Source organism: Macrobrachium rosenbergii, chromosome 29 (assembly GCF_040412425.1).
Source record: "Macrobrachium rosenbergii isolate ZJJX-2024 chromosome 29, ASM4041242v1, whole genome shotgun sequence".
Classification (NCBI taxonomy): domain Eukaryota; kingdom Metazoa; phylum Arthropoda; class Malacostraca; order Decapoda; family Palaemonidae; genus Macrobrachium; species Macrobrachium rosenbergii.
The window spans coordinates 7,539,234-7,564,974 of NC_089769.1; the positions used below are offsets into that span (position 1 = coordinate 7,539,234).

The 25,741-nt window shown below is 38.3% G+C and overlaps 3 protein-coding genes across 4 annotated transcripts; all 3 read right to left on the reverse strand.

The window, feature by feature from the left end:
- Positions 1 to 12,848: 12,848 nt before the first annotated feature.
- Positions 12,849 to 16,094, reverse strand: LOC136854565 (uncharacterized). The gene is made up of 2 exons (XM_067130917.1): positions 16,023 to 16,094; positions 12,849 to 14,392 (listed from the first exon to the last, which is right to left on the reverse strand). The coding sequence occupies exon 2, from the start codon at positions 14,390 to 14,392 to the stop codon at positions 13,574 to 13,576; it is 819 nt and encodes a 272-aa protein (XP_066987018.1). The 5' UTR covers positions 16,023 to 16,094; the 3' UTR covers positions 12,849 to 13,573.
- A 1,044-nt stretch (positions 16,095 to 17,138) lies between these two features.
- LOC136854402 (uncharacterized) lies at positions 17,139 to 19,830 on the reverse strand. 2 transcript variants are annotated; one of them, XM_067130705.1, is made up of 2 exons: positions 19,730 to 19,830; positions 17,139 to 18,675 (listed from the first exon to the last, which is right to left on the reverse strand). In XM_067130705.1, exons 1-2 carry the CDS (start codon positions 19,820 to 19,822, stop codon positions 17,665 to 17,667), a joined length of 1,104 nt encoding a protein of 367 aa, XP_066986806.1. In that variant the 5' UTR covers positions 19,823 to 19,830; the 3' UTR covers positions 17,139 to 17,664. The 2 variants fall into 2 exon arrangements, with proteins under 2 accessions (XP_066986806.1, XP_066986805.1); XM_067130704.1 differs by lacking the exon at positions 19,730 to 19,830 and adding an exon at positions 19,346 to 19,717.
- A 3,226-nt stretch (positions 19,831 to 23,056) lies between these two features.
- On the reverse strand, positions 23,057 to 25,071 carry LOC136854403 (uncharacterized). Its single transcript, XM_067130706.1, has 2 exons — positions 25,033 to 25,071; positions 23,057 to 24,244 (listed from the first exon to the last, which is right to left on the reverse strand). The coding sequence occupies exons 1-2, from the start codon at positions 25,045 to 25,047 to the stop codon at positions 23,174 to 23,176; spliced, it is 1,086 nt and encodes a 361-aa protein (XP_066986807.1). The 5' UTR covers positions 25,048 to 25,071; the 3' UTR covers positions 23,057 to 23,173.
- Between the last annotated feature and the right edge of the window lie 670 nt (positions 25,072 to 25,741).

The following is a 25,741-nucleotide window of genomic DNA, read 5'->3' on the forward strand; positions in this document are numbered from 1 at the left end:
TTTATAACCACTTAACCACGTTGTCCATATTAGAAAAGAATTTTCATTCCTATGCCCGTAATTAAAGAAAAAAGTTTGTTAAGTTGTTAACAAGAAATTTGAAGTTTACCAACTAACACTGTTACAGAGGTGGTAGATGCCAGATGCATAATACCCTCAATTCTTCGTTTGTCCACCAAAGTGTGGTTTCCCCTGTGCCCCTGTTCACTTATTGCGTAGATAACAAACGTTATTTTGTTATTTGTTCGTTGTTGTGGGTGTCTTTCGAAAACAGTATTGAATTATCGGATGTGTTCGACCTTTGAAGCGATTGAAAGAAAAATGTCAAGTATTTTAAGATGTCATCGCACCACTCCGATGTTTTTGGCCGCTACTTGTTAAGGTAAAGATTCAATATTCATTTATTTATGCAGGTTTATTTTGGAGTTTATATGTTAATTTGAATTTTTAAAATGTGGTATATTCATAGGCTCTCTTATACAGATATTTTTATTGCTCGGCGTATGATTTGTGCATCGGTTCTTAGACTATATGGCATTACCCAGGCTAACCTGCTGTAGACCTATGCTTCTCGATACTCCTAAGGGTCCGTGGTCTACCTTTTTCATTTTTGGGTTCCCATTTGGGTTCCAGTATGACTGAAAGATGTAAATCATATCATATTATTTAACTAATTTTTCCACATGGGAGGTTTTTAACAGAGTATAAGTGGATACCCAACTGGGATCGTTCGCTAATCTTTACAAGAAGATTATTGGGTTCGTTACTCTTTATATGGGCATAACCGGGTTCGCTGTTCTAGACATGAACACTTCGGTACCAGACATTTGAGACTCCAGGGGCTAATACTAAACAAGGCAAAATACATTTGACCCCCCCCCTCCCTCAAGGGCTAGTACTAAACACGCCGAAACAGTGTAGATGAATCACTGTTTCGGCGTGTTTAGTACTATAATAGCCGTCATGTGGAGTATGAGTTCTGCCAACTGAAAAAATGCATTTGTCCGTTGTTTATTATGATTTTGCAGCGTTAGGTGATGATATAGCGCGTTATAAGGATGCTTATAATAATGCCTAGTAGAATATACACATAATTATTATGTAAGTATATAGAGTTTGTGGTTTAAATACCTTTTATCTGACATGATATTTGTAGCCATGAACCACTTAGTACCACTTCATGTCCGCTTAGGGAACTAGCTCCCAAAATGTCGTGTAGTCTGTGACATTTTACTTTCGTTTTTCTCTGTCCAATAAGTTTCCTCCCTTTTAATATTGAAAGAAACTGTCCCTTCTGAATTGTTATACGAGTATTAAGGATTAGGCCTAGTAACCATATACCGAGGGCGTAATAAAATTGTGTAAAAATAACCAATTGAAATTGACCTCCCTGGTTCCTGGATTACAGTAAATATTGCAGCCTATGGTAATTACATTAAACCTACAGTAATAACCCTTCATTACCACCCAGGAAACCCCCAAGTTTCAATTTATTAGCCTGGGCCATGTTATTTTAAATAGGCCTAGGCCTAACCCAAAGCCGAGCGTCCGAACTAGGCTAGTTCAACGGGTTTAATAGTATTAAATCTAATGTAACTTAAGGTAATTACATTAAAATTATGGTAGTAACCCTAATTACCCCCAGGAAACCCCCTAGTTTCAATCTCTTAGGCTAGGCCAGCAGTTCTCAACCTGTTTTGGCCTATGCACCCCTTTCACCATATGACAGATTGCCATTCACCCCGCCCCCCTTACAAAATTGTCTGTCTCAAAAGGTGCATCCCAAATATGCAACAAAATACTAACACAAGCACACACGCTAGGGGAGACCTCTCAGTAGTGCAGACCGATGCACACTGCGTTTTGTGTGGTCCTAAAGCCAGTTTGAGCCTGCAATCTGTGGTCACAATCTCCCCACCCTGAAACTCTGAAATTCTCCTCTGTGGGGGAATTTCCCCCTGGCTGAGAACCACTGGGCTAGGCCATAGGCTATTATATACAATAGGCCCAGGCATAGGCTAGCCTGGCTTAGCTGAGTTGTGTTGCTTGTTTAGATAACTTGGATCAGTTCTCTGTGGCTGAACTTGGCATAGATGAAGCTTTGGTCCGAATTTATGAAATAAGTGTAATTCAGCTGCATATGTAAATACACTTATTGTAAACATACCTCCATCAATTCCATTTTTATATAGAAACCGTGTTGTTATATTGCAAGCTATCTTTGTATAGGAGTGCTTCTATAGCAATTCTATGGAGTAAGGCGGTTCCTTTCTTCCTTCCTTCCGGTTCCACAGAATAATCGGCGTTTCCCCCAGCCTTTCCACCTACAAGATCTCACCCACGAATACAGAATCAATTGACGATTCGTAAAAGTAAACGAAAGTAAACAACGGTTATCTCATTAATATACGTTTTCATCAGCAAATCTGTAACGGTAGTTGCGACAGTGAGGACCCTCTCTCTCTCTCTCTCTCTCTCTCTCTCTCTCTCTCTCTCTCTCTCTCTCTCTCTCTCTCTGAATGTTAGTCTGTGTTTGTCACTTATTCTTTCTGTGTCAGGCATGATATTAAAAGTGGTTCCAGGAAAATTAAAGTCGTTATTACATCCATATTTATTTATTTCCAAGATTGAAGATTTTTATATAAGCTTGCGAGCCGATATCACGAACATTTTATCTGCAGAGGTAAAATTCTATCGGTTAGGTATCTTTAATTTATTCTTTTTTTTCATATGAAAATTTGTCGTGTTTCCAATTGTGGGATCATTCAGTGAGATGTCTCGTCGTTGTTATTATATTAATTTTGACTCAACGATGCGCAAGGGAAGAACTTCAATCGAGTCTTGATTCTGCCTAATTACCCAGTCGAGGCCAGGATATACCAAATCATTTTCTGAGCAATTGCCTTTGTGTCAGACAAAGTATTAAAACTTCCCAATTTTGTGATTGCAGCTGAAAGTTGCTGTTTCATTAGAAAGAAGACGAAGGTATAATAACGTCACCACTGCCACTAGCCGTATGTTGGGTAGAACTGGTTATGGCATGGTAGTACTATTATACATAAACTGTTGTCTTTGTACTAGTTTTCTCTCACAGGTATTTTGTTCACTGGTGTTGACACGGTTAAATTTGATATTTGTTCAACTACTGGCAGTCAAACGATTTAAATAAAATATTACTGGCAACAAAGTATGAGAGAGAGAGAGAGAGAGAGAGAGAGAGAGAGAGAGAGAGAGAGAGAGAGAGAGAGAACTTACGACTGCATTCAAATCATTATTGAGACACATAGGCCTGGTTCTAATCATTAAGACATAGGCCTAGTTCTAATCATTACTGAGACACATAGGCCTAGTTCTAATTATTTCTGAAACACATAGGCCTACTTTTGATCATCATTGCGCCACACAGGCCTAGTTTTTAACACGTTATTTTTCGATTTATTTATTTCTCTGTCGACCCTCGCAATATTCCTTCCATGCTGGAGTTCTAACCATTTCTTTACAACAGTAAAATTATCATCATCTCTGGATAATTATTGCATTCATGCACGTAAGATAAGATCTTGGTTATCGGTGGTACCTTCGTATACAAAAACGCTTTCAGATATTCCTTAAACCTTTCATTCTTTATTCTATCGTTAGTAAAATATTTATGAGACAAAGGCAGAATATTCGTTGTTTTTATCATGAGAAACCCTCCCATAACAACCAGTTTTGATAACCATTTATTGTAGGAGAGTGGGTGTTAGTGTGTTGTAATAACCGCCTGTTGTAATAAGTGCCTGGCGCAGAGCAGACGAACATTTTTGATTTTCCTAAAGTTTTTTTTTTCTTTATTTTAACCCCCGTTTGAACACTTTCGCTAAGGCTTCGTGTTCTTTTGATAAATCGTTATTTAATTTTCATTTTCGTTATAAATATTTCTTTGAGAGATAACGGATAAGATTGTCATGATCGTCACGGTTAAATATTTTAAAGAAATCATCCCATTTACTGGTCAAAGTGAAATAGAATACTTTAAAAAAAAAAGGCCCCTTAAGGAAGAAGTGCCGTCAGTGCACCTTACGCGGGGCAACGTAGGCGTTACTTAAGGTTCTTTACGACGTCCCTTCGGCTCCTAGCTGCAACCCCTTACTGTACCTCCGTTCATATTCTCTTTCTTCCTTCTTACCTTCCACCTCTCCTAACAATTGTTTCATAGTGCAACCGCGAGGTTTTCCACCCGTTACACCTTTCAGACCTTTCTCCCCTCAATATCCCTTTCAGCGCAGAATGCCCTCATAGGTCCCAACGCTTGGCCTTCGTCCTAAATTTTATATTTAGAGACCAAGAGAGACGTTGACGCTTACGGAACGCAAAAATGTTTAAAAATTATGAAAAATTAATGGAGGTGAAGTACTTCCTGTCTAACGCAAGAGAGATAAACGGTTGTATATTATGGATGAAAAAACTATTTTCTAATAATGAATGAAAGTTGTAGTGAGAAGGAATTTGCGTTCACTCGTCGTATCTGAAAATCTTAGCGAATGAAATGATGGAGCCAGTCATAAATCATAATGATTGTGAAGATAATGATGATGATGATGATGACGAAGAATTATGATAATGAAATGGAGGCGGGAAACGGTATAAGAAAGAAGTGGAAGTATAAAGAAGAAAAAATGAAGAATTATAAAAAAAATTCTTAGATGATCAGTTTAATTTAAAAATAGAATGAGCCTCTTTTATGCAAAGACTTATGTCCTGCATTAACCTCAAACAAGGCAGTATGTTTTTTATCGTAATATTATCTTATATTCTCTTGACAATACTTTGTTAGCGAACGGTGTACTTAGGCATAGAATTTATTCTTCTTCTGTGAAAAACTAATTGTTTTAGGAAGAGAATTCACGGCTACGCCTTTCTGTAATCTTTATAATCCGTGATTGCTTCATCTGGGTAACATGGTTGGTCCTTCTTAAAATCTTTCTTAAAATATTTCTTAAAATCTTTTTTAACAATCTTTCTTGAAACCTTTCTTAAAATTTTTATTCGACATTTTCGAAGTTACTGGGATATTAAAAAGCTTTCCTGACAGTTCCATTATTATTATTATTATTATTATTATTATTATTATTATTATTATTATTATTATTATTATTATTATTATTATTCTTAAAATATTTCTTAGATTTTTTCTTAAAAATCTTTCCTAAAACCTTTCTTAAAATTTTTATTCGACATTTTCGAAGTTACTGGGATATTAAAAGGCTTTCCTGAAAGTTCAAATATTATTATTATTATTATTATTATTATTATTATTATTATTATTATTATTATTGGAGAAACAATGGGTACAAATATATTTGTACCCACACATAACTATCGGTTTGTTTCTCCATTTCAAGACTCATGCTACTGTGAGTATTTTATTATTATTATTATTATTATTATTATTATTATTATTATTATTATTATTATTATTATTATTATTATTTTCTATCACAGTCATCCTATTCGACTGGGTGGTTTTTATAGTGTGGGGTTCCGGATTGCATCCTGCCTCCTTAGCAGTCCATCACTTTTCTCACTATGTGCGCTGTTTCTAGTAGCACACTTTCCTGCATGAGTCCTGGAGCTACTTCGGCATCTAGTTTCTCCAGACTCCTTTTCAGTGATCTTGGGATCGTGCCTAGTGTTCCTATGATTATGGGTACAGTTTCCACTGGCATATCCCACATCCTTCTTATTTCTATTTTCAGGTCTTGGTACTTATCATTACTTAAGGTTCTTTGCAGAGTCCCTTCGGCCCTCTCCTGCAACCCCTTTCATTTCTTTTACTCTACCTCCATTCATATTCGCTTTCTTCCATCTTACTTTCCACTCTGCGCTAACAATTGTTCCAACACTATTGTCATTGCTGAATGACCTCTAATAGGTCCCAACGCTTGGCCTTTGTGAAACAAGAAAAAAAAAAAACTGTTGGTGCAAGTGTATTTGTGTATGTTTGAGTTTCACACAAAAAATTCAAAGGAGAAAAATACCAGGATTAAAGAGAAAGGCTGAGATTAATATTGCAATATAATAAGCGTCACTGGAAAATGTAACCAGCCCCCAAGAATTTTTCTCGGTAGATGTGGCCATGGGTCGCAATGTGGCATGTCGCCCGGTAGAGAATTAATAACCAAGAATGTATAAATGTCATTTTTGTCTTCTTCTTTCGACCTCATTGGTCCCACTATATAGCAGGGTCAGCCGCTCGAGTCAACTTTCTCCATCCTCTTCTATTCATTGCATCCTCTTCCCCCAGTCCCACCTCACCCATATCCCTCCTCACCACATCCATCCATCTGATCCGTTGACGCCCCACACTCCCCCTCCCCATCACTTGCGTGTTCTTAGCTCTCTTGATTGGTTCCACCTCCTCTCTTCTTATTGCATGGCCATAGTGTCTCAGACGACCTTCCCTAGCCCTCTCCTTTACATTACATATACCACACATTCTTCTTATATCTCGACTCTCCCTCCTTTCCAGTAGTGATATTCCAGCAATCCATCTCACCATCCTCATCTCGGTTCTTTCCAACAGTCCCTCCTCTTTCCTCTTAGTGCCCCAGTTTCTGCCCCATGTAATAGTACGGGCCTGATAACTGTCTTATAAATCTTCATTTTGAGCCTTAATGACATTTGTTTGTCTAAAACAACTCCAGGTACTTCTCTCCATTCTCGCCAAGCTTCTTTCACTCTCTGGGTCACTGCTTTCTCAGTACCTCCCTCCTCTGTAATTATTGATCCCAAGTAGTTAAACTCATCGTTCTGTTATAGTACTGTACCATCTTCCACTTGAATGTTTACTTCTTCGTGTTCTTCTTTTCTGCTAGTCATTAGTTCTGTCTTAACAATGTTCGCTTTCAATCCTTTCTTATCTAGGGCTCCTCTCCTTGCTAAAATCCTTTCTTGCAGTCCTTCCTCTGTGTCATTTGTGTTGATTTTATGAAGTTAGGCTCATACCATGAGAAGTGTCTTGGACTGGACGAGTGTTCATTTTGTTAGGCTTATGCCATAAGATATGTCTTGGACTGAACGAGTGTTCATTTTAAATCAATATATCTTTTCTTTTCTAATGACTGATTTCTTCTTTATGTATTTCCTATTACCTTCTGTTACTTCTTTCGAGTGAACACCATCATACTCTTTGGAAGCTTGAATTTCAGTTCAGTGGCCCCTGGTGGGCTTGTTTCATATGAATGGGGTTCATCTTCTGAATAATAATAATAATTTTAATGTACGATTTACTAACTTTATTCAAAATGTTTACTGCTAATCCAATCAGTAATTAAGCAATGTAAAACTTAAAAACTTTTCCTGACATAGTCCGTCAGTTACTTGCTGTTAGTTCGAGAATCAAAGCAAAAAAGGAGGAGAAATATCTGGGAGTAATGACCAGATGTGGCCTCAAACATTGTCAACAACAGCAACTTATGAACACAGGAACAGTTAATGAATTAATGAACTTGATTCCAGTGTTCATAAGGATTTCTAGAAGATGAGAGAGCGACTACCGATAATTTTATGCTGAACTGGATACCGGTTTAATAATTAATTTAATTTTCCGTAAAATCAAGTTCCCGATGAACATTTGAGGCGCTGCTAGGGAGGTTATTGACATAGGTATGTAAACCTGTGAAATGTTGACCAAAGCGACTGCAACCAACTTGTGGTTTGAGCACTTGTTAACACGTGCTTCATTAGCCCACGAATATAACGGTGGACCATAGCACATGTCCACACAAATGACTTTCCTTTGATTCTGTTATTAAATTGATGCTTGAAACTTGTTTGATATTTAAAAGTCTTTCCTTTAATTTCATTTTGAGGAATATCGCACTGCGTGCGTCCAGCTACATTTAAACATGTCGGAAACTTATCGCATACATGTCACGAACAGGTTGACAACAAGTCAGCGACTGTGAGTGGAGAACGAATCTTAGGCATACATTGGATAATCATATGAAACGCTGCTTAGGACTAGCAATAAGTCATTGATTTGTTTTCAGCCTGTTTGTGATATGTGTACGACAAGTTGCCAATTTGCGTTTAACTTGTTTGTGATATGTGTATGACAAGTTGCCAATGTGTGTTTAACTTGTTTGTGATATGTGTACGACAAGTGGCCAACGAGTATTTGACTTGTTTGTGATATGTGTACGGCAAGTTGCCAACATGTGTTTAACTTGTGTGTGATATGTGTATGACACGTAGCCAACGTGCATTTAACTTGTTTGTGGCATGTGTACAAGTTGCCAACGTATGCTTAACTTGATTGTGATATGTGTACGACAAGTTGCCAACGTGTGTTTAACTTGTTTGTGATATGTGTATGACAAGTTACCAGTATGAGTCTAACCTGTTTGTGATGTGTGTACGGTAAGTTTCCGACGTGTGTTTGTGACACGCTTTACTGCAGTGTAGACGCACCCAGTTCAAAAAGGCTTTGGCGAAGAGCAGCACTTCTTTTGGGGATCATAATATGCTTCCACAAACAACAATTTAATCGACAAAGAAATAAGGATGAACGTATCTTTAAAGTAGAAAGGTCAGAAGTTGTGGAATCTCCTGATCTCCAAATATTTAAGCGAGGAGCAAATTCATTCTTGCTCTCTGCTGCTGACGTCACAGGAATTTCAGGTGTATCGGTTTTATTTTCTGTTCCCTCGTATTTATTTATATATCGCCTTTACCTATAACTTCTCTCTCTCTCTCTCTCTCTCTCTCTCTAGGCTGATTTCCCTTCAGAACCATCTTGTGTTCATTGTAGTCTGTTAACTTAGTGTCTTAGTACGTAACGGCTTTCAACTGAATATTTAAAGAAAGAAAGAAAACTCCTTGTAGAATAACTATAGTGTCATGGAATTAATTCTTGTTTAGGTGAGTTTGACCATAAAAAAAGTCATTGTTTTCTTCAAATAAAGTACAGTAAAAAATCCGTCCACTTATCTGATTCTTGTTCAGCAATCCGACAGGGCTGTCACACATTCACCGTAACGCTCACGTACTGCATACCGCAACATACTGCAACAATGAAAGTAAAAAGGAAAGGCAAGGCATTATTCGAAGCAATTATGAGTCAGTGGGAAAATTATTGTCGTTACAGGTTCGACGGACTAAACAAAGGGAGAGATTCTCAAGGGTGGAAACGTTGCACCTGTCGAAGAAAGTTGATAGAAGCGTCAGCCGGCCTTCAGATGATAAAACAAATTTGCGTTACTTTATATTCCAGTGAGTAGCTTGATAATGAATCTAGACCACTGGACAGTCTCGAGTCTGTTAACCAGTTTTATTTAGAGTAATTAAAACTTGAAGATATGGTGTGTAATTGTAATAACCACAATGCCCTCTTAGCTTCTCGATTTGATGTTTATATATTCTGCGTTCATGCAGAGACGGGCAGACAGAGAGAGAGAGAGAGAGATTTTATATTTCCCCAGAGATAAATGTTCATTATGCATGATGTTTCTCATGGACCCTCTTCAAAATTGCATGCACATCAAAGATCTGCTGATTGCTGACTCAGCGATTTTTAAAATATTTATGTCACAAATTCCTTCTAGCAAATGAAGAATAAAACTCATTCTCAAACCCTGTTTCTTGCAAGACTTCGGGTATGAAGACAGAACTTGAGACGTAAACAGGTTCTAGATTGTGAGGCCAGCGACTGGTGTAACTGAAGACCACGAATCATGCAGACATATTTTATAAAATTCGGTGGTACATATAATTTCTTAAATCGAATAGTTTTTATTAGAGGTTTTTAAATGCTGCAACAAAATTGGCATTACTGAATCAAGAACTGGTGATGTATTTTAAACCAAAGATCGTGATGACATGCCAACAAATTAATTCATTGCGTAAGCTTGCAGGATTATGGCCATGGTTAGACACAAGAGGTACGTGTGATTAAGTTGTATTCTCCTTTACCTTAAAATTCCTTCTCTAACGGTTTTACAGAACCAGAAAGAACTCGGTCATGTTTATAACCAAATCATCTCTCTTTGGGATTAGTTCTGCTTATATTTAAATAAGGGAGAAAATGATGTATAGACAACTCAAAAGATTGGAATGGCTGTAAATGTTTCTCTTGATTTTTTTTTTACTGAATGCATACACCTTCCACTCTCACTCTCATTGTATCTCTTCCTCTTCTTATTCTTCTTATTCGTGCTTCAACAAATGTTCCTCAAACCGGTTTTGTGCTGTATTTTCTTCTTCTTCTTCTTCTTCTTCTTCTTCTTCTTCTTCTTCTTCTTCTTCTTCTTCTTCTTGCGAGAATACAAAGACCTTCAGAGCTTCAGAGCTAGGGCAGCGCGCACAGGTTTCTTTCCTAGAAGATTTTCCTAATGGAGATTTTTCTTAATGATTTTTCCAAATGTAGATTTTTCCTGATGAAGATTTTACCTAATGAAGATTTTTCCAACTGGAGACTTTTCCAAAAGGAGATTTTTCCTAATGAAGATTTTTCCAGATGTAGATTTTTCCTGATGAAGATTTTACCTAATGAAGATTTTTCCAGATGAAGATTTTTCCTAATGAAGATTTTACCAGTACTTCTTATTAGTGGTTTTCATGACCATGCATTCTTTCGTAACCTTGGTGTTAACACCTTTCACTTTGTTTTTTTTTTTATTCTTTGCAACTGCTGTTGATGCTGCTATTGTTTAAGAAAGGCTAATTCATTTTGTGCACGATTTCGTTTTGTTTTTATGTAATTTGCAATGCGAGGAATTGCGATATTGTGCAAATTTGCATTCGTAATCGTGATTAGCGGTCCAACGTGCTGCATTACCCGCAGTTTGAAGGAAAAAGGACTGATGTCATTTAGAGATTTAGGTACAAAAAGACTTCAGAGTACTTGCAACAATACTGATAGATTTTCAGATCAATTATTTAGGTCAGTTCGACGCAAGGTATGCCTGGGGTAGGTCGCAGTAGAGAAAGAGTTTCAAATAAGTCAGATTTATAATCCCCTGCATTTACTTGTCTGTAGTTCTTTCTGATCAAAGGCATTGTGTAGTACATAGATTAATGAAAATCATACCACGGAAATCACTTCAAATAATGGCTGTGCTGACAAAAGTTATTGTACTTAAATACCCTGACCTAGCCTAGTCTTAGATTTATCAGGTCAGTCCTATGAATTATAGAGAAACTGTTGAGATGTGTAACCGTCATTTAAATTCCAGCCTTTGCAATTATATCAAGTCAGAGCTCGAGAGAATTGTCTCATGTTCTCATGACCATACTGGGAAACTGGTGGACTTGGGGTAATGCCAAAACTTTGACCTCTGAGATAATTATGACCTATACTCGTCAGTACGTAATGAAGAGAACATTTGGAGAGAGAGAGAGAGAGAGAGAGAGAGAGAGAGAGAGAGAGAGAGAGAGAGAGAGAGAGAGAGAGAGAGAGAGATACCATGTGCTGATTAAATACTGTGAAACTTTCGGAAATGCTGTGTGAGAAGCTGACGAAGTTTAGTCATGTGAGAATATATATATAATAAATATATGTGTATATATATATATATATATATATATATATATATATATATGTAATAAATATATGTATATATATATATATACATATATATATAATACTATGGCGAATTCGCGGAATACTATGGTGAATTCGCTGGAAGTGTATCAGAACTGTGTACGAGGACATTTGAGAAACGGGGAATAAAGTCTCAGAATTTAACAGATAAAACTTCAGAAGAATTGTTAACGGTGAAAGAATATTACCTTGTGGTATACCAATAGGGATGATTTGATAATGATGCTTAATATAAACAGGCGAAGAAGTACAGCAAATCGGATTGAGGAAAATATCTAGGCAAGCTTTTGAAGCAAAAATAAAAGGTGTAGAAAAGTGTGTTAATGATCAAACTGGTCTTAGGATGTAATATAAGAGTCTGATGGAGATAATATTTGTTCTGTGGTGAAGATAATACTGTGTTCGCAGACAGTAAAAGTCTCTCGATGGCTGATAGTTAGAGAGAGAGAGAGAGAGGCGCAGCTTGCTTATAAATACATATTATATAAGATTATTAGGAAGTCACTAAATGTTTAAACCATAGAGCAGAGTGACTAGGGATGCCGTTTTCTGATAATAAAATGAGGCTTTTTTTGACAGAATGGCTTTTTCAGAGGAGTTTTGTCAGAATGGTTTAGTCAGAAAGGTTTTGTAAGGATTGTTTTGTCAGGATGGTTTGATCAAAAAGGTTTTGTCAGTAATGGTTTTGTCATTATGGATTGTTAGAAGGGTTTTGTCAGTGGGGTTTAGTCAAAATAGTTTTGTCAGAAGGTTTGGCAGAAAGATTTTGTCAAAATAGTGTTGTCAGATTGGTTTAGTCAGCAAGGTTTTGTCAAAACGGGTTTGTCAGAATGGTTTTGGCAGAATGGTTTAGTCAGAAAGGCTTTGTCAGAAGAATTTTAACAGAAGGTTTTTATAAGAAGGGTCTAGTCAAAAAGGTTTTGTCGGAGTGAGTGAATCTGTCAGTAGGATTTAGGAGGATTGGTTTTATCAGAAGGGTCAGCCACAAGGGTTTTGTCAGAACGGTTTTGTAATATTGTAAGGAGGGTTTTGACAGAATTGGTTTTGTCAGAATGGGTTAGTCAGAAGGGATTCTGCGTCAGTAATTTATTGACTTTGCTCAAAGAGAAATGGCATTCTCTCGTTTACGTAAATGGAAATTACTTTTTATATAATGCACAAGGCTGGAATTACTTCAATGTAATTGAACCATCCCGATGCAACCTTAAGGGTTAATAAGTATAGTTACAGAGGATATACTAAAAAAAAATAGCATATTTTTTAAAAACATGTATTTGTTATAAATCGTAAAAAATAACAATCGAGGCACAGAACATTAGTTTCATAACACCAGCCACCTGCAGAGAAGAGTGGTTACCCTTATATTTGCCACTAATATTGTGCTTTGTAATGTTTTAGTTAAGAAAGTGCAGAGTTTATATCACAAACACAAACGCAGGCACGCACGCACGCACACACACATGTAAAAACAATACGAGTTACACTTCCCAACCTCACCACGACCTCCACATGCAACATGCAACCGTATACACATCCTCTCTCTCTCCTCTCTCTCTCTCTCTCTCTCTCTCTCTCTCTCTCTCTCTCTCTCTCTCTGCGTGCAAGACTCAGCCGCCATAAAAACGGCTTCTGAACCCCACCATGACAAATATGCTCATCATTGCATCTTCATGAATCATAGTAAGGTGATATGTAGGCTGATGTGGCTGGGTAGACATATTTACTTTATATATTTTCGTATTGTTTTTTATTTATTTGTTATGTGTTAACGGAAAATGTCGCGGCAGAATCTTCGTACGCCGTAAATTTCTCGGCGGGAAAACGAAAAATTTGAAAAACAAGCGCATTTAAGAACACAAGACGCATGACTGAACTGTTTTGGAAAATTGTCATCATGCAACTCGTAGCCACCTTTCAGGCTCACTTTCATTTGCAGTTTGTTTCGCGGGACTGAAATGGTCCGATGTTGCTGGATAATTGAAATGTGACTTAAGAAATTGAAGAGGTTCTAGGGATGACGAAACGGCGGTTCTGCAAGTCACCGTAATATAGCGTTTTGTATTCGGTTAGTTTGTGTTCCGAGGAATCGAGGGTTAGGCCTAATCCATCAGTCATATCCTTGGTATCATGAGAAGAGGATTCTTGTGAGGAGATTTGTGTGCTTGCATGATCGTTATCTATTACTGTACCCAAATTATCAACTGTAGCGCCTACATTCGCCTTCTCTTGGTTAAGATGGTTGTTACCAAAAGAAAGCTGTCGTCCAGTACCCAGGGAATGAATGGGCACTTCCTGACTATCTTTGAGAAGCACACTCTGCAGGTCTTCACCCGTCGGTAGAACCGGGTTATCACCATGACCGTAATTGACGAAATACACTTCAGGGCTGACCTTGGGAGGTGCTGGCACCTCGATGACCTTAGGCCTAGCGACCTGAGCCTCTTCGTTTAGGACGTAGACGATGTTCTTCTGTTGGGGAGGCGGGATCACGATAGCCTCATGTTTCTCGCGATCCTCCGGCAAGTTCACGAAGAGGATGTTCTTATGTACTTTCGGCGGGGGTATGTACGGCGGAGGTCCGGGTTTGGGTTGCTTAGGTATGTTGTACACGAAGACGTGTTCCCTGACCTCAGGGGTGATGCAGAGTCCGTCCACACTGAGGACTTGTCCGGGGCTGCAGAAGCGCGGTTGGTTCTCCGTTTGGTAATTGCTGAGGGCAGAGCGTTTGGAAATGATGGAGTGGGTCGGTGATGCTGAGCCCAGCGTAGTGTGCTCAGCAAACACCAGCAGGAAAAGGACGGAGAGCATCTGTGAAAAGAAAAAAAGGAGGGAGTTTAACTGCTGAAATTGACTGAACTAAGTTTTTTTTTTTTTTTACATACAGATTGATCCAGGAGGTTAAATTAAGTGTAAAAAGAAAAAAAAACAAATATTATGTACACACACATACACATACACACACATATATATATTTATATATATATATATTTAGTTGTATTCCAGTAGGAGAATGAAAGATGTTTTGGTTAAAATATGCCCAGCAGGTTCGTCCTCCAATGGACCTCTCCTTGGAGCGTTTAATAAACGCTCCGAGAAGAGGTCCATTGGAGGACGAAACTGTTGGACCAAAACACCTTTCATTCTCCTATTGGAATACAACTAAATAACATATCTTCGTGTCTGAGAAGATTACGAGTATCTTAAAAACTACTGAGGCTAGAGGGCTGCAAATTGGTATGTTGATCATCCACCCTCCAATCGTCAAGCATACCAAATTGCAGCCTCTACTCTTCGTAGTTTTTATTTTATATAAAGTTAAATTTAGCCATAATTGTGCTCCTGGCAACGATACAGGCCAGGCCACCACCGGGACGTGGTTAAAGTTTCATGGGCCGTGGCTCATACAGCATTATACCGAGATCGCCGAAAGACATATCTATTTTCGGTGGCCTTGATTATACGATATACAGAAAACTCGATTGCGCCGAAAACCTCAATTTTCTCTTAATTCCTCTCTTATTTTCTTTCGTTCACATTCAGCAGTTACACTTCACCTTCGTAAGAGAAGTGTCAGTAAGCACCTTTTCCGTATCATTCCTGTGTACACACGCAGACATGTATACATGTGTGCGCATGCGCACTTCACGGGATTCTTCCTCTGTGACCTTACCGGTCACTGACCTCGCATATTAAGAATTTAGACTTTATATCACTGTCTGGGGAATTAGCCGTAATGTTTAAGCCCCTTTTCAAAAGACCAGCGGAAGATAGATAAATAGATAGACGGATAGATAAATAAGAAAAAAATACTTTCATCAACGTGTTTTCACACGACCGTTCTTTGTTCTCACCAAAATCGAATACGTTGAGCGTCAGTAGTTTTAATTTGTTACAGATACATTCTATTACAATTCAGTTACGGAAAAACTCAAACAATACAAAGAGAATTTGCACCGCTGACCAGATCTGTGGGGTTCAGTGACCGGTGAGGTTAAGAGGACGAATCCCGCTAGTCGATTTTGCACTGATGGGGTTCGTATTTCAACTAGTGACGATTATTTTGCTGGTAAATCCCTCTGGGAATGTTGGAGAGAGAGAGAGAGAGAGAGAGAGAGAGAGAGAGAGAGAGAGAGAGAGAGAGAGCAAAATGAACGCACGCGAAGCTCGATTTGACATAGGCCTACTTTTCTAAACCGTTATGGTCACTCACTGTGCGTCTTTGTAGATTGATCATAAATGGATTTGGACATGATCCGATTAACTTCACTTAAACCACCACTAAACTTCCATTTGCAACTTAATTCGCAAAGTTTTTCCTTTGTTTGAGACCGATTCACCGTCACTTGTTGTTTCTGGAAGAACAGATCGCCACACGCGCCGAATAAAGATTAGGTGGGGGCAGGAATTAGAGAAGAGCCAGTGTAAAAAGAGAGCTTACCTGTGGCGGTGTTATGACTCCTCGAAACGACAATGGTTGGAGTCTCTTTCGGAGCTGGATATATACAGCAAACTTCACCCGCTCTCTCTCTCTCTCTCTCTCTCTCTCTCTCTCTCTCTCTCTCTCTCTCTCTCTCTCTCTCTCTCTCTTTGCTTTCTTTGGATAACCGCCCTCCCGAACCGGTTTTTTTGACGATCTTTCTGTCTTTCTTTTGAGCAACAAAAGGTCAACATACGTTTAAAACCGAGTTGCAGACGAGTTGGGGGTTTCCCTCCGAACAACAGGGAAATCATCGTAACTGTTTCCTGACGTGATAATTCCATTCCTCCTTAGTATATGGTTGTTCTGGATAGAGGAAAATACATTCTCAAAACGAGTTGTTGTAAGAATTCTCTCACTCTCGAACAAGGAAAAATTTGCATCTGCCCATTGACCTAAAACCGAACACCCGAAGCCGAATCTTGCGTCATACGATCCATTCCCATGAAAGTATTGTCGCTGCATTGCCCTGTGTTGTTTTTCTTTAACTAAGGCTCGTTTGTTTCATTAACTAGTATTTTTCCCTTCTAAAGTCCTTTTTTGCCAGTGAAATTGCTAACATTCCACGAGCATTTAAATAAATTCAAGAGGATATCACAAGCTGCCTGGCATGGTATATAGCCTATTGAGTATGACTAGTATACTCCATATCTATCTCATTTGCATAGCCTTTTCCACATGGGCTACATTTTTCTTTACACAAGGGTACTCCTGAATCTTCCCTTCTCCCTTGACATTCATAATTTATGTTTTCTCACTCATATTTATGTTTATACTCGTATAGGCTGTTTTATCTAGCTTATTTATCATTCATTTGTAGCTCCAGTTGTGGTGCTGCCTTCAGAGAATGATTATTTGCAAACATTACCATTTTTCAGCTCCTTCAACATCTTCAAGGACTCTGTTATCCTTCTGCCACTAAAGGATTTACTAATCGGTTTCTTTCAAAAGCGTTTTGCGTAATTCCTAGACGTCATAAATTGTAACTAATACTTTCACTGCTCTGTAACTCTGAGCATTACTTCTTAGAGCGGGGACCAGGAAGTTTTATAAGATTAAGACACACCTTCTTTGACAATTTTTATTTCAAGAAGTGTCAAGTTGCACATCGTTGTCTTTATGTATTGCTATATTTAATGTTATTTCCAAACACACAGAAATAAATATATATCATGGATATTACGAACAGAAAAAGGTGCATGTTTGGACTGCAGATTGCATGGGGTAGGCCTGCGAAGAATTGATTCTGAACTTATGTTTGAATAATAACAAATGTGAAGGTCGTCTATTTTCACAACTGCACTTTCCCAATATTTTGTTCCCTTTTATAGACAAATGTTGAGCCTCTCTCTTAGCATATAAAACATTGTGCAAAAGATGGTAATCCTAATAGAACTGCCCTGCTGTAAAAGTCCTATAGATACTTACATTATGAGGAAACGCCACTGGAAAAAGTTAATGGGAGTCCATTATGGTTATTCAGTGGAACTTTGCTATTTTTGAAAATTTCTATATGTATCATTTCGCACTTTGATCGGTTGAATGAGCTAAGTGGAATAATAAATAAATGTAGCACTTGAGAAAGTAGAAGTAGAGGATCCTACTACAGAGAAAATTTGTTGGGTGGTATATAAGTATTTACGGGGGTGACAAGAATTCCTTGATTCTGTGGGACACTGGTTGGGGCTACGGTGGCACCGTGGTGCGAACCTGCAAGACCTTGCAATACACTACCCACTGATGAAATACTGTTCACAACGTGACCACTTGGAGCATGTGGTAAACCACTGCCTGCTAGACCAAGAGACCCGATACCAACGTGGCTGCTGTGTGGTGAATCGCTGCCCACTAGACCAAGGGACCCAATATCGACATGGCCACTATGCAGTGAACCAGTGCCTGCTAGACCAAGGGATCCAATGCCGACGTGGCTGCTATGTGGTGAATCGTTGCCCACTAGACCATGGGACCCAATGCCAACATGACTGCTATGTAATCCAGAACCAATACCAACATGACTGCTATGTAATCCATCGCCTGTAAAGTGACCTGATGACCCACTGTCCACCACCTGGCCATAGATTTCTTGAGCATGATTGGCGAGGATACTCTCGAGGGCTTCGCCTGTTGGAAGAATGGGGTTCTCCCCCTGACCGTAACCGACTAAATAGACGTCAGGGTTAGTCTTTGGAGGGTCTGGGGCCTGAATGACTCTGGGTCCTTCACGTTGGGTGCTCTTCCTCAGGATGTACACGATGTCCTGCTGCTGGGGAGGAGGAACCACGATGGGATCTGGGGCTCTTGGGTCCTCCGGTAAGCGGATGAAAAGGAGGTTATGGTCGACCTTGGGCGGGGGAATGTAGGGGAGGGGAGCGGGTCTTCGAGGAAGCTGTGGGACGTTGAAGAGGTAGGCAGAGCGGGTGATTACGGGAGTGACGCAGCGTCCACCGACGTGTAGTACTTGGCCGTCCGCACAGAGAGTTGAACCTGGTGGTGGGAGGTAACGGTATCCCCGATTACCATGATGGCTGCTCGTAGTAAAGGCCTTGTTGGGCAAGCTGTATGTCTGCAGGAGGCTGCACTCTGCCACTACTAACAGCGAAGCAAACACTACCTGTGTAAGGTACGGAGACAAAATGAAGTATTCTAATAAGACTGAGAAGAAATTATAAAACTTGACAGTTTGTTAGTCTGTCGTAATAACAAAACAAAGATAGGAAAAACAGTTACAATTTTTTCTATCGTTAATTTTTTTTTTACATGTTGCACACCAAAAAACTAATGTACGTAAGAAGACAATATAAATTTTACTGAGCACAGAAACATTTTAGGCAAATGCAAAATTTAACTGATGACACACTTTACAGCAAATGTTCCTCCATTGTCTGCAAATGCACTACAACAGATGAAACGCACACACATGTATGTATATAAGCACATTCACACACACACACACACACACACACACACACACACATATATATATATATATATATATATATATATATATATAGTGTGTGTGTGTGTGTGTGTGTATGTGTTCATGTGTAAACCGTCTACCACTCCACCCAGCATTTTATAAATGGGCCCCCATCATTTTCTCGGGTCAAGAAAAAAAGGGAAAGGTGTGGCGACCTCACCTCTGAAGTCTTGCTGGGAAACCAGAATGTGTCTACTTATGGTATCACTCACTCCCCTCCCCCCCCAAAAAAGAGGCATATGGCGAACATAAGAATTGGGGTTACTTCCCAAGTAACCTCTTGAATTGAGATACTTTGACATACCTGGACTACAGAGGGGAAAGCAGAGTGCACGTAATTCTCATTCTCTTTTTCATCAGTGAATGATGGCAATATTAATTTTAAAAACTTGCAAATGACGAGCATTACATCCGTAGAGCGCGAAAACTGCAGTGCTCTGAATAGTCCGATATATAATAATTGTATGTGTTTCTACATCTGTCCATTTTAGGTAGTAATTTCAAGGAATGATTAAGTTTCCAATATTAATTTTTAAACCAAGTCCACTTCGGCAAGATAATGCATAACTGAGGAAATCTGGGAATCACTGAATAACCTCAGGTCCAACCACTCGAGAGCACAAAAACCCAACTCACGTGTTATTGAGTATTAATGATCACTCGCTCAAAGAACATTATTATGTCTTACCACAGCGACCCTCATCCTTTGAGATAAGAATGGTAACTGAGGCGTAAAGACGAAGTATTGACCTTTATACACCTTCATATACTTCTCTGCCATTGCTACCCTTTCACTCGTTCTGTTAGTCAAGAATCCGGAGCGTCGGTAATTAATGGTAACAACAGCCCGTACAGTGCGACCTCGCTTCGTAATAATACGATTCTTTGTCATTTTTGTCCTTCCAGAGGGAATACCCAAGTTTCTTTGTTGCCCAAGTTCGTTGTGGTGCTTTGTTGATGTTGTTTATATAGTTTTCATTGCTTTTGTCTACATTCACCTTTACTATTATTCTGTGTTTCTGTCAGCTGGGTTTACCCGCAACTCTAGGCAACCTGCTGTTGCAAACAGCGACTCGTTTTCTAGAATCAGGTTTAATACTTCTGCGTTTGCTTGGAGTTTATTTGTCTGCAACTAGAATGTGGAATAGTTTACCTCATGCAGTTGTGGAACCTCCTGATCTCCCAAAATTCAAGCGAGGAGCACATTCATTCCAGCTCTCTGCTGCTGACATCTGAATATCAGGTGTATCAGTTTTATTTTGTATTCCCTCATATTTTTTTTCATTTATCACTTTTTCGTATATCTTGTCGGTCTCTGCAGGCTGGTTGGGGCTCATTCATTACAGTCTGTTGGATAAATCCAAAAAGGTTTTCACCTGAAGATTTAAGGAAAAGGAAAATGAAGAATTGTTTGATATGGTGGACCCATACTGGGAGGGGTAGAGTTTTTATTCGTGTTTCATTCACTTTCATTACTCTTTTTATTTGCTTTGAGTTTTATTTGAGTTTGAATAACGCTATAGCCTGAAGTGCTAAGAAGAGAGAGAGAGAGAGAGAGAGAGAGAGAGAGAGAGAGAGAGAGAGAGAGAGAGAGAGAGAGAATCACAAACGAACTCGGAGAGAGAGAGAGAGAATCACAAACGAACTCGGAGAGAGAGAGAGAGAGAGAGAGAGAGAGAGAGAGAGAGAGAGAGAGAGAGAGAGAGAATCACAAACGAACTCGGAGAGAGAGAGAATCACAAACGAACTCGGAGAGAGAAAGAGAGAGAGAGAGAGAATCACAAACGAACTCGGAGAGAGAGAGTGAGAGAATCACAAACGAACTCGGAGGGAGAGAGAGAGAGAGAGAGAGAGAGAGAGAGAGAGAGAGAGAGAGAGAGAGAGAGAGAGAGAGAGAGAGAGAGAGAGAGAATCATAAACGAGCTCGTAGAATTTTAGGAAAACAAAAATACACACAAGATAAGTTCACGGAATCCCTTAATTTTTTTTAACACGTTTACTATGCCTTGCAAATCTGAATTCGATGCATACAGAAAATATTTATAAATCGCAGAAATAAACGATATAAAAGATGTTTCTTACTGTGAAATGAAAGAGAATACAATTATGTTTTATCTCGAGGTGAAACTGAACTAAACTAAGGTGTATTTTTCAAGGAATGAACAATTGTCTCACCTTGTACAGGGTTTTCAGCTAAGAAATAAATTTATCACGCTGAGGCTGTTCTGTGGTGCACAGTTACAAAGTTTAAATTCTTTTGCGAAGGCTCAATTGCTAGTTTACGTTTTGTAGCAAAGGCTTAGTTACTAGTTTACTTTTTGTAGCAAAGACTTAATTACTAGTTTACGTTTTGTAGCAAAGGCTTAATTACTAGTTTACGTTTTGTAACAAAGGCCTAATTACTAGTTTACGTTTTGTAGCAAAGGCCTAATTACTAGTTTACGTTCTGTAGCAAAGACCTGGTCACTAGTTTATGTTCTGCAGCAAAGGCCTAATTACTAGTTTGCGCTCTGTAGCAAGGGCCTAATCACTAGTTTACATTCTTCAGCAAAGGCCTAATTACTAGTTTCACTCTTTACCTAAGGCGCAATAGTGCTGGAAGTTTCAGCAAAATGGCGACAGTAGTATCTGAACTTATTTGAGGATGATACCATGAAATTTTAAGGAATTTTCAACTTAATGTTTACCATATGTCTTAAACGTATCTGATGGATGTCATAAATTGATCCCAAGACGAAGTTTTTTTATTTTATTTATATTTTCCCTTTTGTGTTCCAATACATTACAGAATTCAGGTCCTTTTTCTGAAGCGAAAGATGAAAAGAATAGTGTACAACAAGCGGTTTGCTTTAGAATCTTACAAATGGTTGCAGTGCTTTCGCAGTTTTATATAAAAAATTAAGATTATATTTTAATTTGAAGTAATTTCACTTGAAAAGTTGAATGAACTTGGTCAAGAACACTTCCATACAATTAGCTCCTTGTAATAAATTTTAGTATTTTAGATTATTTGTCGAATATATCCTTCGGCAAAGTGGACAATGAGTGCAAATAATGCTTTAAATACAGTAAAAATGTCTCGGCAAGTCGGGATAAATAATACGTTATGCTTTTATACACATGATAATGGGGAGGAAAGCCAGCCAATCACCGTCGAGCTTAATGACTGCGTCGACAGCCAATCATAGCCAAGAAAACTCTCCTGCCAGTAATTTACTTTGTGCTGTTTTGTTTCTCCAGTGTTTGGCTTTCTGAAGATAATATATATATATATATATATATATATATATATATATATATATATATATATATATATATATATATATATATATATATATATATATATATATATATATATATATATATATAATATGTATATATATACATATATATATTGGGGCCTTGATCTTGTTTCTGTGAACACACCATTAGCCAAAGTACCAGCGTTCGATTCCTTGGCGGGACAGAGCTCTTTAGGCCCGTTTCTGTAGATTGATAAAAATAATTTGTTTGTAAGGTTGCAGTATCTCGTCTTGCTGATGTAGATCCTTTCAGTTATGGGATTTTTTTTTCGGAAGCTCAGCTTGATTCTTTTGTTCAAAATGCAGAATTGTAAAGAATGATTTCTCGTTTATAAATGTGAGACCCTCCCGAATTTTTTTTTCCCGCGGTCGAATAACTGTTGTCAGTAATTGGTACTGTTGGTAATGTTACTGCTATCACTACCTTTATACACTCACACACACACACACACACATGTATACATATATATGTGTGTGTGTGTGTCTGTGTCTATATAATCTTGTAAAATAATTAAAAAGTATTTTAATGAAACCAAAAATCGCCTCTTGTCTCTTATGCAAGTAATTTACACAGAATAATTGCAAACAAGTTTCCAGTTTAGTCATCAAGTTTGCTACTTAAACTTACCATAAAGAAAATATGAAGGGGACCAAGTATTTGGGAGAACTAGTAAATTATAGTTTGCAGGAAAAAATAAACTCATAAGTTCCATACTGATTCTTTATTAAGAGCAGGTTCATATTCATATCGTTGCATGTCGTACAATATAATATTCAAAGTGATCAGAGTGACTAGAATATGGAAATATTACCATTCTGATTTCCAGTCATTATTTATGAGGTGGAAAATAATAACTGAAATTTGGATGACCAAGTGATCCGCTGTTCACAAAAAGACTGCTGGGCTTGTTGTCTTGGATATTGAAGAGTGATCCAAAGTCCACTTGGCCAAGTGACCCAGTGCCAACCTGGCTGTGAGATCCAGTGCCCACTTGTCCAAGAGACCCAATGTCAAAGTGGCTGCTAGATCCATTGTCCACTTGACCCAGTGACCCAATGTTAATGTGGCTAGTAGATCCAGTGTCCACTTGCCCAAGAGACCCAATGTTAATGTGGCTAGTAGATCCAGTGTCCACTTGTCCAAGTGACCCAGCGTCAACATGGCTGTGAGATCCAGTGCCCACTTGTCCAAAAGATCCAGTATGACTGTGGCTGCTAAATCCTGTATCTACTTGTCCAAGAGACCCAGTGTCAACATGGCTACTAGATCCAGTGCTTACTTGTCCAAGAGAACCAGTGTCAAATATGCTGTGGGATCCACTGTCCACAGCATGACCGGAAGACCCAGTGTCCACCACCTGGCCATAAACTTCTTGGACATTTTGGGTAAGAATACTCTCCAAATCTTCACCAGTTGGAAGAATGGGGTTTTCATCTTGATCATAACCAACAAAATACACATCAGGCTTAGTCTTGGGATGTGTAGGAAACTCAATGACTCTGGGCCCTTCATGTTGGGTCTTCTTCTTGAGGACGTAGACGATGTTCTTCTGTTGGGGAGGAGGAACCACGATGGGATCTGGGGCCCTGAGATCCTCTGGTAAGCGGACGAAAAGGATGTTGTGGTTGACCTTGGGTGGGGGAATGTAGGGGAGGGGAGTGGGTCTTCGAGGTAGCTGTGGGACGTTGAAGAGGTAGACAGAGCGGGTGATTACGGGAGTGACGCAGCGTCCATCGACATGGAGTACTTGGCCGTCCGCACAGACTGTAGGAGCTGGTGGTGGGAGATAACTGTATCCCTGATGACTATGATGGCTGCTTGGAGTGAATTCCTTTTTAGGTGGACTGAGTGTCTGCAGGAGGTTGCATTCTGCTGCTGCTAGTATTGAAGCAAACACTGCCTGTATAGTGGATGAATAGGAAATGATATACAGTATTTTAAATAAGTATATTTGTTAGTAGTTCTTGTATAGACTATATTTTGCACACATACACACACATATGTATATATACACCCACACACATATATATTTGTTTGTGTGCAAACTATGCAGCCAAAGAAGCACATATACCCTTGAATGGGGATGTTTGCTTGTGTAAACGTAAATATTGAGTCTGTTCATTATATATTCATGTTTTATGCAATCGTAAAAATAAATAAAATTCTGAACTGTCTCATAAGGCTCGTTAAATGTATATATATATATATATATATATATATATATATATATATATATATATATATATATATATATATATATATATATATACACACACACCAGCATTAATATGATATCCTGTCGCTATCTCTACATGGGATGTTTACACTTCCAAATATACAGCCTCAACTTACTACATAATTAACTAAACTTCTGGAATAATTTACACATAAAAGGAATCGTATTTGATGAGTACACCTATTATGTCCAGGATTCGAACTCGTCTTTTTGTGTTGGCAAATGGAAGCCAGTAAATTTAGTACGCTCTCGGTGGCTGAGTGCATTAAGTCTACTGTCACCCATGTGCCATCCCCAAATACTAGGGATGGGTTCGAATCCCAGTGAGGGTAGATGCAATTATCATTTATAATCCCATCTCTTGTAATTAGTCACCGGTTTAGAAGCACTTTAGATTACTAAGAGACACAACACTCGCGCAATCAATCAGCAGAGACCAGTAGACGCCTTACCACGAGAACCCTCATGTTGTGGGCTATCCTGGGTTGTAACATAAGACACTGGACGTATACCAACTTATTGTATATATATATATATATATATATACTCTCGTGCTTTCTACAGCCTTCCTCATCCAGATATGAAACGCTATGTGGTTATTAATAACGACGAATTACATCAGTATGTGACCTCGTTCTGGACGCGTCTTTGGTCTGGTTACCGATGATAACGCGTTGTTACGATATTTCCGTTGAATTGATTATTATTATTATTATTATTATTATTATTATTATTATTTATTATTATTATTATTATTATTATTTGGTAATGGTCTGTTTCTAGCTTGCTTATTTCGAGAAACTATAACAATAATAAAACAGTAATAATAATAATAATAATTATTATTATTATTATTATTTTTGTTGTTGGTATAACAGTTAGTATTATTGTTTGGTAGTTGTATTATTATTATTATTATTATTATTATTATTATTATTATTATTATTATCATCATAATGGCCCTTGTTATTCTTGTTTATAATATTCATTTTTATACCCTTTTTGGAATAAGGCTCAGGTACCAACAACGAACAAGCTAAAGTAATAGATAAATAAATAAGTATCTCACAGTTCACTTAAATGCACTTGATTTCTCTTCAGATGGGAAAAAAATTATGACCCGGTTTTTACATATAATTCGATTATGGTCATTTTCAAATG

What these genes read in the sequence shown, in the direction of transcription:
- LOC136854565 (XM_067130917.1), bottom strand. Translation starts at nt 14,392, where the DNA reads ATGCTCTCCGTCCTTTTCCTGCTGGTGTTTGCTGAGCACACTACGCTG.
- LOC136854402 (XM_067130704.1), bottom strand. Translation starts at nt 19,447, where the DNA reads ATGCTCGTCATTTGCAAGTTTTTAAAATTAATATTGCCATCATTCACT. An exon ending in CTTTCCCCTCTGTAGTCCAG is followed by an intron (nt 18,676 to 19,345) that starts GTATGTCAAAGT and finishes TACCTTACACAG; the next exon opens with GTAGTGTTTGCTTCGCTGTT.